The 11913-nt window shown below is 42.6% G+C and overlaps 1 protein-coding gene across 2 annotated transcripts in view; it reads right to left on the bottom strand.

The window, feature by feature from the left end:
- Window positions 1-4963: 4963 nt before the first annotated feature.
- Window positions 4964-11913, bottom strand: part of LOC121533962 (mast/stem cell growth factor receptor Kit) — a 47271-nt gene continuing 40321 nt past the window's right edge. For both annotated transcript variants that reach the window (XM_041840358.2, XM_041840359.2), the window contains exons 16-21: window positions 10652-10782; window positions 9949-10071; window positions 8835-8946; window positions 8609-8708; window positions 8020-8125; window positions 4964-5963 (exon numbers count right to left, since the gene is read on the bottom strand). In XM_041840358.2, the coding sequence (XP_041696292.1) occupies window positions 5760-5963; window positions 8020-8125; window positions 8609-8708; window positions 8835-8946; window positions 9949-10071; window positions 10652-10782 (776 nt within the window). In that variant the 3' untranslated portion in view covers window positions 4964-5759. The remainder of the gene's footprint in view (window positions 5964-8019; window positions 8126-8608; window positions 8709-8834; window positions 8947-9948; window positions 10072-10651; window positions 10783-11913) is intronic.

Below are 11913 nucleotides of genomic sequence, written 5' to 3'. Positions count from 1 at the left end.
CCCCCTGTGCCTATGTATTATTGGATTCCGTTACAGTGTAATTGCCAGGGATGTTTGTTTCCCCTGTGCCTGTTTCGTTGATCGCTATTGGAGCGTATTTGTGTGTCAACGAAGGAATAAACTCTGTATTCTGTGATTACCCTCCTGTGCCTGACTCCTTTCACCACACTCACCACACTTTTACTAAAGGAGCACAACACAAAAATATATACTATATAAATAAAGCCCCACATTTTCACTGCAAAATTTGCAGACAAAACACAATATTCAGGGGAATTTTTTAAAGAACACACAAATACACACGTAAGCATGAACACATGCACGCACAATCGCACACCTGCATGCAAACACACGTAAATACGCACACACATACCATATCATGTGTATTATTGACATATTGTGTCATGTGTTGGCACTTGGCCCTTGTAACTAGATCATGCTAGAGAAAAAGCAATGGAACTACCATGATACAATTGGGTGATTGTTTTTCCATCTTGGAAGAAGTATCATTTGCCTGAGGCTATTAGAAAACAAATTAGACTATTGTGCTGGAATGAGGACCTGGCCAGAATTCTACCCTTATGGAGAGACAGAGGGTGAGAAGGGAGAGGAATAGAGAAAGAAAAAAGAAGGGTGCAATACACTGTGCCTAATTGGACTGTATTGTGAGAGTAATAACGTATGAAAATCCCAACTGGGCCATATACAGATGTAGGATCTTAATTTGATCACCGTTGTTGCAGTACATTTCATATCAGACCAACAGTACAGTAGCACAATGGTAACTAGCTTTTCCCGTCAAAGTCCAGTCTCGCAATGATCTTCAAATAATGTCATGAAATATTACAGAAAATATTATTCTCCCTCTCTCAGCTGCTCTTTACTTTAAGCGACCACTCTGTCTCACAAACGTATTCATTCAACCACTCTGCTTCAATGGTGGGATTTCCTGTCCCTCTTATCAGATAGATGCTAGAACAATGGGCTCAGCCCACACAGTAACACGCACAAGGCCCCTCTGTCTGTCCGTCCACCGGCCTGGCCTGCTGGACGAGCCACTGTCCTTGCGGCGTTCCCCTACAGCCAGATGTCCCCCGTTGGACCCAAGCCAAAGTCCCTGACCATTCTGGAGCAGGAAACATGATTTTAAAAACAGATACAGTCCATGACTGTACACTAGTATGACTGTACACTACCATGGGGAGGAGATTGACAGTGACCTGAGGCATCACCTGCTCAGAGGATTGACACAGTGACCTGAGGCATCACCTGCTCAGAGGCTTGACACAGATGGCTGAGAATATGACCCTCAGATCTATGTCAATCTAAATAAAATGACTCCACTACATTATTAAACTGGATCAAAAGAGAAGACAGTAATGTCCCAAAAATTAACTAAACTGCACACATATGAAAAGTCACATATTTCTAATACAAATCATGATTAACAAAACTCTTTTTTTATGGGTTTATTTGACTTATATTACAGTAACACAAGAGAAAGCAACACATTGAAAATTTGCACAACAAACAACTGTCTCTTGTAAAATAAATATACAACAAAATGCACAAAATAAACGTCTCTTTGATTAGGGTAAAAATACAAAGGTCCTAAAAGTTATAAAACAAGCATCATATTATAATCAACCGTTACAGAGTAAACTTGTTAGGGGTAATCAGACAATATTTTGGTTGTGCTGTCTTTAACAATGTGATGAATGACACAGATATAACCATGTAACTACTATGTTATTACTGTGTAATTACCTATTTTGAGGTCTCCAATTCCATTGGACAAAAGGTAGAATGAGCATTGCATTGATGTGAGTTATTGCCCTACAGCTCTACTCGTCCTCGCTTGTAATTAGCCAAATTAGACAATATTTGCCTTTGTCATGAAAGTACGAAGCGTTCCTGTTTGGGGCTGAAAACAAACTAGATTTTTAAGGCAACGCTATAAAAAAGCATTTGAAAAGAAATAACAAATGTTTTGGCTTGCTTGTAGAAGACAGCATGCGATGGTTAGCCAAGGGGAAAATGACACTACACACGGAATCATTAATTCCAAACAAAGACGTCTTCAGTAGTCACAAGAAAACAGAAAAACAAGCAGCTTACCTCCAAAGAAGAAGATGTACAGTATAGATTTAGTGGATGTATCTCTGTGTATCTATTTGTGATAGGACATTTTTTATATTACAGCATATCAGAGGTGTGCATTAAATATACCATATCAATAGAAAATAAAAAATAAAAAATAAAACATTAAGACGGCATCCACATTACTTTACATTGTATTCACACACATATTTACAAAGAGCTAGCTTTGGGAAGGAGACAGGGTTGAAAAGTGAGATAGGTAAATTTCCTACATTTCATACTGTGGCACCTACACATGCAGACACAGGGACGCACACATGCACACACTTTCAGTCCGTGCATTTCCAGGTGCTCTTCACAACAATATCTCAGTGTGGGAAGAGGGAAGTCCTAGTGATGGGAGTCTGAAGTGATACAGAGCTCTGGTTGAGAGATGGTGGAAGTGACACTTCCGTCAGAGGAAGCAGCTGGACACAAAGAGCAGAGGGAAGGCTAAGAAATCAGCTACTGATGGCTGGGATGGGAGCACTGAGGGTACTGCCCACAGGACTGTAGGGAGCTATAAGACATGTCACAGCCTTGTTTGATTAGACACCTCTAACATCTAACTTTCACATCTAAATTTCAATTGGCTGTTCATCTGAGCAGCATTTTTCCCATTGGCTTTTTCTCAGAACAGTTATTGGTTGTTGGTTTGTTCTGCAAGCTCCACATTGGCATTTGAAACGAGCATCATTGGCTTTTTACCTCAAAACAGAGAGCCTTCTTTAACAATCTGCATGAGTAGAAAGCATCCACTGGCTAATCACCCTTTCCCTTATACAGTATGCTTATCATAACCATGCCCTGTTTGAACCTTCCCCATCTTTGGTGACAGTTTTTATACTAAAGACACCCCACAGTGATACGGCAATACCTGTCTGATGACACATGTAAACAAGGGTCACATATACTGTAAAGGATAGAAGAGGTGCTGACACAAGCAACATATTTACATATTTACAAGGATTCTCCAGCAAGCAACCTTTGCTGAATCTAAGCTAATGCTACCTCCCACATCATACACTTATTACTAGTCATACACAAGGTCAATATATACACATACAGTGAGGGAAAAAAGTATTTGATCCCCTGCTGATTTTGTACGTTTGCCCACTGACAAAGAAATGATCAGTCTATAATTTTAATGGTAGGTTTATTTGAACAGTGAGAGACAGAATAACAACAAAAAAATCCAGAAAGATGCATGTAAAAAATGTTTTAAATTGATTTTCATTTTAATGAGGGAAATAAGTATTTGACCCCCTCTCAATCAGAAAGATTTCTGGCTCCCAGGTGTGTTTTATACAGGTAACGAGCTGAGATTAGGAGCACACTCTTAACCCTCCCGTTGTCCTAGGGTCAAAATGACCCGCCACTGTGTTGAACCAACTTTATTTAATGTTTATATTTTGGGGATCATTTGTGAGAAGGAGGCAGTGAGACTTTAAAGAAAGTATCACTGCCTCCTTCTCACAAATGATCCAAAAAATATAAAAATTAAATAAAGTTGGTTTAACACAGTGGCGGGTCATTTTGACCCTAGGACAACGGGAGTGTTAAAGGGAGTGCTCCTAATCTCAATTTGTTACCTGTATAAAAGACACCTGTTCACAGAAGCAATCAATCAATCAGATTCCAAACTCTCCACCATGGCCAAGACCAAAGAGCTCTCCAAGGATGTCAGATTGTAGACCTACACAAGGCTGGAATGGGCTACAAGACCATCGCCAAGCAGCTTGGTGAGAAGGTGACAACAGTTGGTGCGATTATTCGCAAATGGAAGAAACACAAAATAACTGTCAATCTCCCTCGGCCTGGGGCTCCATGCAAGATCTCACCTCGTGGAGTTGCAATGATCATGAGAACGGTGAGGAATCAGCCCAGAACTACACGGGAGGATCTTGTCAATGATCCCAAGGCAGCTGGAACCATAGTCACCAAGAAAACAATTGGTAACACACTACGCCGTGAAGGACTGAAATCCTGCAGCGCCCGCAAGGTCCCCCTGCTCAAGAAAGCACATATACAGGGCCGTCTGAAGTTTGCCAATGAACATCTGAATGATTCAGAGGAGAACTGGGTGAAAGTGTTGCGGTCAGATGAGACCAAAATCAAGCTCTTTGGCATCAACTCAACTCGCCGTGTTTGGCGTTAGGAATGCTGCCTATGACCCCAAGAACACCATCCCCACCGTCAAACATGGAGGTGGAAACATTATGCTTTGGGTGTTTTTCTGCTAAGGGGACAAGACAACTTCACCGCATCAAATGGACGATGGACGGGGCCATGTACCGTCAAATCTTGGGTGAGAACCTCCTTCCCTCAGCCAGGGCATTGAAAATGGGTCGTGGATGGGCATTCCAGCATGACAATGACCCAAAACACACGGCCAAGGAAACAAAGGAGTGGCTCAAGAAGAAGCACATTAAGGTCCTGGAGTGGCCTAGCCACTCTCCAGACCTTAATCCCATAGAAAATCTGTGGAGGGAGCTGAAGGTTTGAGTTGCCAAACGTCAGCCTCGAAACCTTAATGACTTGGAGAAGATCTGCAAAGAGGAGTGGAACAAAATCCCTCCTGAGATGTGTGCAAACCTGGTGGCCAACTACAAGAAACGTCTGACCTCTGTGATTGCCAACAAGGGTTTTGCCATCAAGTACTAAGTCATGGTTTGCAGAGGTCAAATACTTATTTCCCTCATTAAAATGCAAATCAATTTATAACATTTTTGACCTGCGTTTTTCTGGATTTTTTTGTTGTTATTCTGTCTCTCACTGTTCAAATAAACCTACCATTAAAATTATAGACTGATCATGTCTTTGTCAGTGGGCAAACGTACAAAATCAGCAGGGGATCAAATACTTTTTTCCCTCACTGTATACACAGGAACGTCAACTACAAGCTGAAGTCATAGTACCATGCTTATCGGTTCATTAGATTGAGACGTTTTGAGACTAAACCTACTGAATATCATTTCAACCATTGGCCCTAGAAATGTCTCTCCTTCACATAATCACCAAAACTGAATGTGAGGAATAATACTAACATTAACTCTTAAAAGATGCAACAGAAAAAAGGTCAGCTGAAAGCTTCATTACATGATGCCGACATCTAGAAAAATGTTCAATTTCAAGTACTTTCACTTCCAACGATAATTGTCTTTCAACCATTATAAATGCTACATGATTTATTTTGAGAAAAATAACTATATTTAAAACGAATAAACATAGTAATTCAGTTTAAAACATTGACAACGGAAATGTGAAACAAACAAAAACATTGTATGAAACGCATAAGATACGGTAACAGCAACATTGAAGAAAGTCCACTGAAAATAGCACTACTATGGAGCTATAAATTATAGTGTCCATTTCAAACAGCACATCAAAATTGATATACAGTAGTGACCTAGGAATGGTACCCCCTAAGGGGGCCAGGAGCAGAGGTTTCGAGAGGATCCTTCTTTAAGTCTCTGTCTGAAGGGGGAGGCTAATAGCTAGACATATGGTTGGGAGGGGTTGGCTAATAGCTAGACACATATGGTTGGGATAGGGTGTGGTGGGGTGTTTGGGACGGCACTGAACAGGCACTTTATGGGGCAGCCATCGTGGGTGGGGCCTTACACCCGGTGGACCCTGACCCCGGTGTCCGTCTCCCCCAGAAAGATGTCAACGCTGGTGCTGGCCAATAGGGGCTGAGTGGAGGCGTTGCTGCTGCCCACAGAGTTGAGAAGAAGGACGTTGGCATTCTGGGTCCCCTGGTCCACGCTGGTAACCTGTTGCCCCATTGTAACCGGAAACCTGGAGCTGAAGTTCAGATAAATCTACACAGAGAGAGGGAGAAACGGAGAGAAACAGAGAGAAAGAGAGTTCATACAATATTCTATGTAGTGCTGGCGGGGTGTTTTCATTGCAGTTCTGCTTACTGCGTGAGAAACATGCAGCGTGGTTAAATAAAGAAGGGGAAGGCGTGAGAAGAGAATACCTGCTCTGTGTTAGCTAAATCGCTCTATCAGATCTCACTGGCATATTTCAGGAGTGAGAGGTGAGCTGAGTTCATGAGGAGAGGCGTAAGTCATCATGACACAGTGAAAGAGGTGATTATGGCACAAGTGATCAATCCTATTCATCACTTCCTAACTGTCGTGTGACGTTCAGTGGGTACTGTGTGTGTGTGTGTGTGTGTGTGTGTGTGTGTGTGTGTGTGTGTGTGGGTGGCGCATGATGTGTGTGGCGTGTGTGTTAACTGCTAGTCTGACTGGGGTGGGGGGAGCCCACAGACATGTTCTTTGTACTCTGTTTGGACTCCCTGTAAACTGTAAACCCCAAGGCATTTTTAACTTAAATACTAGTAGTAAGTTGAACTCAAAGTCAATGAAAAGTAATTATTACACAAAATGGTCCCATCAACTTAAGTTATGATAACACATTTACTTTTTTCCCAGCATGCTCTACTGCAGGTTTGTTCATGTACATTGAGTGATTGATTGATTAATCTTATGCTACACAAAGATAAATAACATACATTTTTCTAAACTAATCCAATAATTTAGTTAGATTTTTTGCACCCGTTACAGAAATGGTCCTTACAGTTTAAATGGTTTAGGTAGTCTCCTCATACTGTCCCTAACCCTGGCAGTCATTATGAATAGAAATTAAACATCACTTTGCAAGCCAGCATAAAGCGATTTGCAGATAGGGTTGCAAAATTCTGGTAAATTTCCCAGGTTTTCCAGAAATCACAACTGGGAGATTCCTGGAAATCCAGGATTTTCCCAGAATTTTTCAACCCTACTTGCAGGCCTGATGTGGCCTGTAAACCATGAGTTTCAGGCCACTGTATTAGGGAACTTACTTGGTGAAGGCCACAGGACTGAAAATGAACGAATTCAACAACCATGGGTCTCTGTCACTAACAAATACAGTCATGGGTGGCAATTCTACAATTCACGCAAAAAGGCAAGGCACACTAGGAAATTATATTGGAGGCATGGCTTAGTGGGGCCATTCCTCAAAATGTTCAAGCTGATACAACTCAACAACTCAACCCCTACAGGGTCACAGTGACTCCATCGGTTTGAGTAATGACTACAAAATCACTTTACGTAAGTACTTTCTTTAAAGTCTCACTGCCTCCTTCTCACAAATGATCCCCAAAATATAAAAATTAAATAAAGTTGGTTCAACACAGTGGCGGGTCATTTTGACCCTAGGACAACGGGAGGGTTAAGTGCAACGGGTTTCCTCAAAATATTTGAGTAATGACAGCAAATTGCGGTTTACAGTGTGGCCCTGTGACGCCCTGGGGCCTCAGGGAGATCAAAGGTAACATATTAACTCAGTCAAAACAACTAGATCAGTCCTTCTAACAGTCTGTGACCTGCCTCCCAACCAGCTGGAATGGCCTTATCAGATGACTGGTCAGCAGTGTTCAGCGGTTGGAACTCTGATTGTTAGGTGGTATTTTAAAAGGCAGCACTTCTGTCAGGTTTTTTCAAAGAGAGGTGGGGAGACAGAGTTAGAGGACTCACATTCTTCAACCATGCCCTTACAAAAGGCTAGGGCAGTAGGCTGACGCCACTGGGCACAGATGTCAACTCAATGTCTATTCCACGTTGGTTCAACGTTGATTCAACCAGTGTGTGCCCAGTGGGACGTTACTACAACATGATGGAAGGTAATATTTTATTGAATTTGTATAGTAGTTTGCTACTATTAAATACAGCAACATCTCAAGGTGGGACCTTTTGGTACTTAAAAAAAAGAAATCTCAAGAATATGGATTATGGAATTTACTGCTGGTAAACTCTAGTGAATACCTTAAATCCATAGTCTGTCAACATTTGTAAACAAGCAGGTTAGAGGAGTTCTGTGACCTACGTGTTTGGTGGTGTCTGACAGCTGTTGTTCGATCCTCTCCACCACCTTGCTGAAGGAGTGTCTCTTAAAGGGGTTCGAGTCCCAGCACGACTTCATTATCTCATACCTGAAACCACAACACACATATTTAGCACAGACGCAAGCATGGCACCAAGCACATACACCTGTTACCTCCCTTATCTCTCCCCCCTCTCTTACAAAATGACACTTAACATACTTTACATGCTTTTCTCTAAGTGTAGCCTTCTGAAAATGGAATGTATGTAGCTAACGTCTAATAACGCATTCAATAATAATGTAGCTTTTATGGTGAAGTTTATGGTGAAAGTAATAAAATCTGCAATCTGCTTAAATCCCACATATTCACACCCCTGCATAGTACACCCACACACTCCTACTCTCTTTCTCTTTCTCAAGATACTTAGACACACACACACGCACTCACACGCACACACACGCACTCACACGCGCACACACACACGCACACACACGCACGCACTCACACGCACGCACGCACACGCACGCACACACACACACACGCACACACACACACACACACACACGCACACACACTCACTCACACACTCACATTTCACTCGGTGCATACTCTGGTGCATCCATTCTATATCCTTCCTTAATCATTTTGTAGAACTTTGAGTCCACAGGCATCCCAGGATATGGACTGCTTCCTGTAGGCCATGTAGAAAATAAGATAATAAAAATCAATGAAAACACAAACACGGACAGGCACTCGCAAACATGGACACACACACACACACACACACACACAGAGAGGATAATGTGGACATATGTACCGAGTGAGAAGATTTCCCAGAGCAAGATGCCATAGGACCACACGTCACTCTCAAATGTGTACACACACTCAAAGATGCTCTCCGGAGACATCCACTTGACTGGGAGGCGAGCCTGCATGGAACACAAACCATCACAACCAGTCTAATACATCAGATGCACTTCATGTATTCAGAAAATGCATCAAAGCAAATCTCTTGACATCCTTGAAGTAATCCATCATCTCCATCACTTCAGCTGTCTACAGCTGTGAAGGGTGGAGAACCAGAGAGAGCAAATAATGATTGCAGATGCTGTTGATTAATCTTGAATAAAGGAATTCATAAACACACACTTGTCAGAGTGCACATTACACAATGTCAGATCCATCAGATATACACTGAGTGTAAAAAAAAACATTAGGAACACCTTCCTAATATTGAGTTTTAAACTCAGAACAGTCTCAATTCGTCGGGGCATAGACTCTACAAGGTGTCGAAAGCGTTCCACAGGGATGCTGGCCCATATTGACTCCAATGCTTCCCACAGTTGTGTCAAGTTCGTTGGATGTCCTTTGAGTGGTGGACCATTCTTGATACACACAGGAAACTGTTGAGTCTGAAAAACCCAGCAGCATTGCAGTTCTTGACACTCAAACCGTTGCGCCTGGCACGTACCATACCCCTTTCAAAGGCACTTCAATATTTTGTCTTGCCCATTCACCCTCTGAATGGCACACATACACAATCGATGTCTCAATTGTCTCAAGGCTTTAAAATAATTATTTAACCGGTCTCCTCCCCTTCATCTACACCGATTGAGGTGTATTTAGCAAGTGACATCAATAAGGGATCATAGCTTTCACCTGGATTCACCTGGTCAGTCTATGTCATGGAAAGAGCATGTTTTGTACACTCAGTGTACATACATACTGTACTTCACATGCCATGGAATTGGACATCCAGTACTATCCCATCATGCCCCCAGGCTCATAGCTGACACTGGTTTTGAGAGACTTTATATAAATACTGTGCCTGTGCTTGACTATTCCATTGATGGTTTTCACTGCTAAATATCCATGGCTGTATCTATAACTCACATTGAGATCTCCAGTAGTGAGTGATGGGCCAGACTTACATTGCCTTTGACTACATAGTTGGAGTCTGTAGTGATGTCACGGGCCAGGCCGAAGTCACAGATCTTTGCCACTCGCCCCTGGGTCAGCAGAATGTTCCGGGCAGCCAGGTCTCTGTGGATGCACTGAACACACACACACAAATAATAAAACATAATGTAATGTAATAAGATAACATAAGGTAACATAAGATAACATAACACAGTTAAACACTACTAATAAATTGTGACAGTAAATTTCCTTCCCCTAATCTGTTTCACACACACTGATTGATACAGAGCTTGGCTGGAGTCTGGTGTCCGCTTGCCTTAAAGGCTTATACATCTTTCAGCAGCATGCTCAAACATGCATTCTGGACCTGTTGACCAGCTATGGCAATGTGACCCTGGCAGCGTTTGGCAATAAAGAAGATGGAACTAATGTGTGTGTGTGCAGCTTAGTGTGTGTCTAAATGTAATCTGATACATAGAACAAACAATACCAGTGGAAAGAGTGCTTTTCTTGGTCTACATGAATGTACAGTACTTACAGAATGAAAATATTTAGAGAATGGTTGGAAATTTACATGATCTACCATCATGGATTTAACTATCTGGATTTAATTGCAGAGTGAAAATAGACCTGTTGTTTTGAATAGCTAGTGGTGAGGGCTTTCAGGAGCTATATTAGGAGAGGAGAGCTTCTGTGAGGAAATTAAGGGCTTACATTTTTGGAAGCCAGGAAGTCCATGCCTTTGGCCACTTGATAGGAGAAGCTGAGCAGATCCTCAGTGTCCAGAGAGAGACTGTCCTCATGGAGCATCTCACTCACAACATCAGGCTCACTACTGGAACCACCTGAGAGAAACATAGCAATAGAGCAAGATAATTAGAGAGATGCATAGAGGGAGCAACATTGTCTATTAAGGAAGCTTAACTATGTATAGAGGGAGATATTGCAGGTTGTATAAATTAGCTCTCTAAAATGATATACAGTACCAGTCATAAGTTTGGACACACCTACTCATTCAAGGGTTTTTCTTTTACTATTTTCTACATTGTAGAATACCAGCATCATGAGGAATGCTTTGTCAACAGTCAACAGTCTTGAAGGAGTTCCCACATTTGCTGAGCACTTGTTGGCTGCTTTTCCTTCACTCTGTGGTCCAACTGTCAAGGCGTCAGTGTAATGCGGTAGGCGAAGTCAGGCGCAGGACACAGAGCTAATCAAAAGGCGTACTTTACTCGTAGGTAAAAGAATGAACAACAACCTCCACGCAGGGAGGGAACAAACCTGCACACTAACGACAACCAAAACATGAACAAACACGCACAACACACAGTGTGAGACAGAGGGTTAAATAGGGAAGACATAACTACATGATGGGAAACAGGTGTGACCAATTAAGACAAAACAAGTCGAACAAAGATACATGGATCGGTAGCAGCTAGTACTCCGGTGACGATGAACGCCGAAGCCTGCCCGAGCAAGGAGGAGGGGCAGCCTCGGCTGAATCCGTGACAGTACCCCCCTTGACGCGCGGCTTCGGCCGTGCGCCGACCCCGGCCTCTGGGACGCCCAGGAGGACGCGGAGCAGGGCAAGTCGGATGACTCTGGTGGAAATCCCGCAACATGGAGGGAACGAGGATGTCCCTCCTAGGGACCCAGCACCGTTCCTCCGGACCGTACCCCTCCCACTTCATGAGATACTGCAGGCCCCCCACCCAACGCCTCGAATCCAAGATGGAACGGACCGAGTACGCCGGAGCCCCCTCGATGTACAGTGGGGGCGGAGGAACCTCCCGTACCTCAGACTCCTGGAGTGGACCAGCTACTACTATAGACATATTTTATGTATCATTAAGGCAAATGTAGGGAGATGCCAAAGGTAAAATATAATAAACATGTTTGATATTTTATAATCCAGATGCATGCTTAAATAAGGAATATAGCCAATGCAGTATGTAACTGTGCTTTAAATGAATGTA

This window comes from Coregonus clupeaformis, chromosome 20 (genome assembly GCF_020615455.1).
Source record: "Coregonus clupeaformis isolate EN_2021a chromosome 20, ASM2061545v1, whole genome shotgun sequence".
In the NCBI taxonomy this organism is placed as follows: Eukaryota; Metazoa; Chordata; class Actinopteri; order Salmoniformes; family Salmonidae; genus Coregonus; species Coregonus clupeaformis.
The sequence above is the reverse complement of the archived record's forward strand: the minus strand, read 5'-3'. Positions and strand labels throughout refer to the sequence as shown.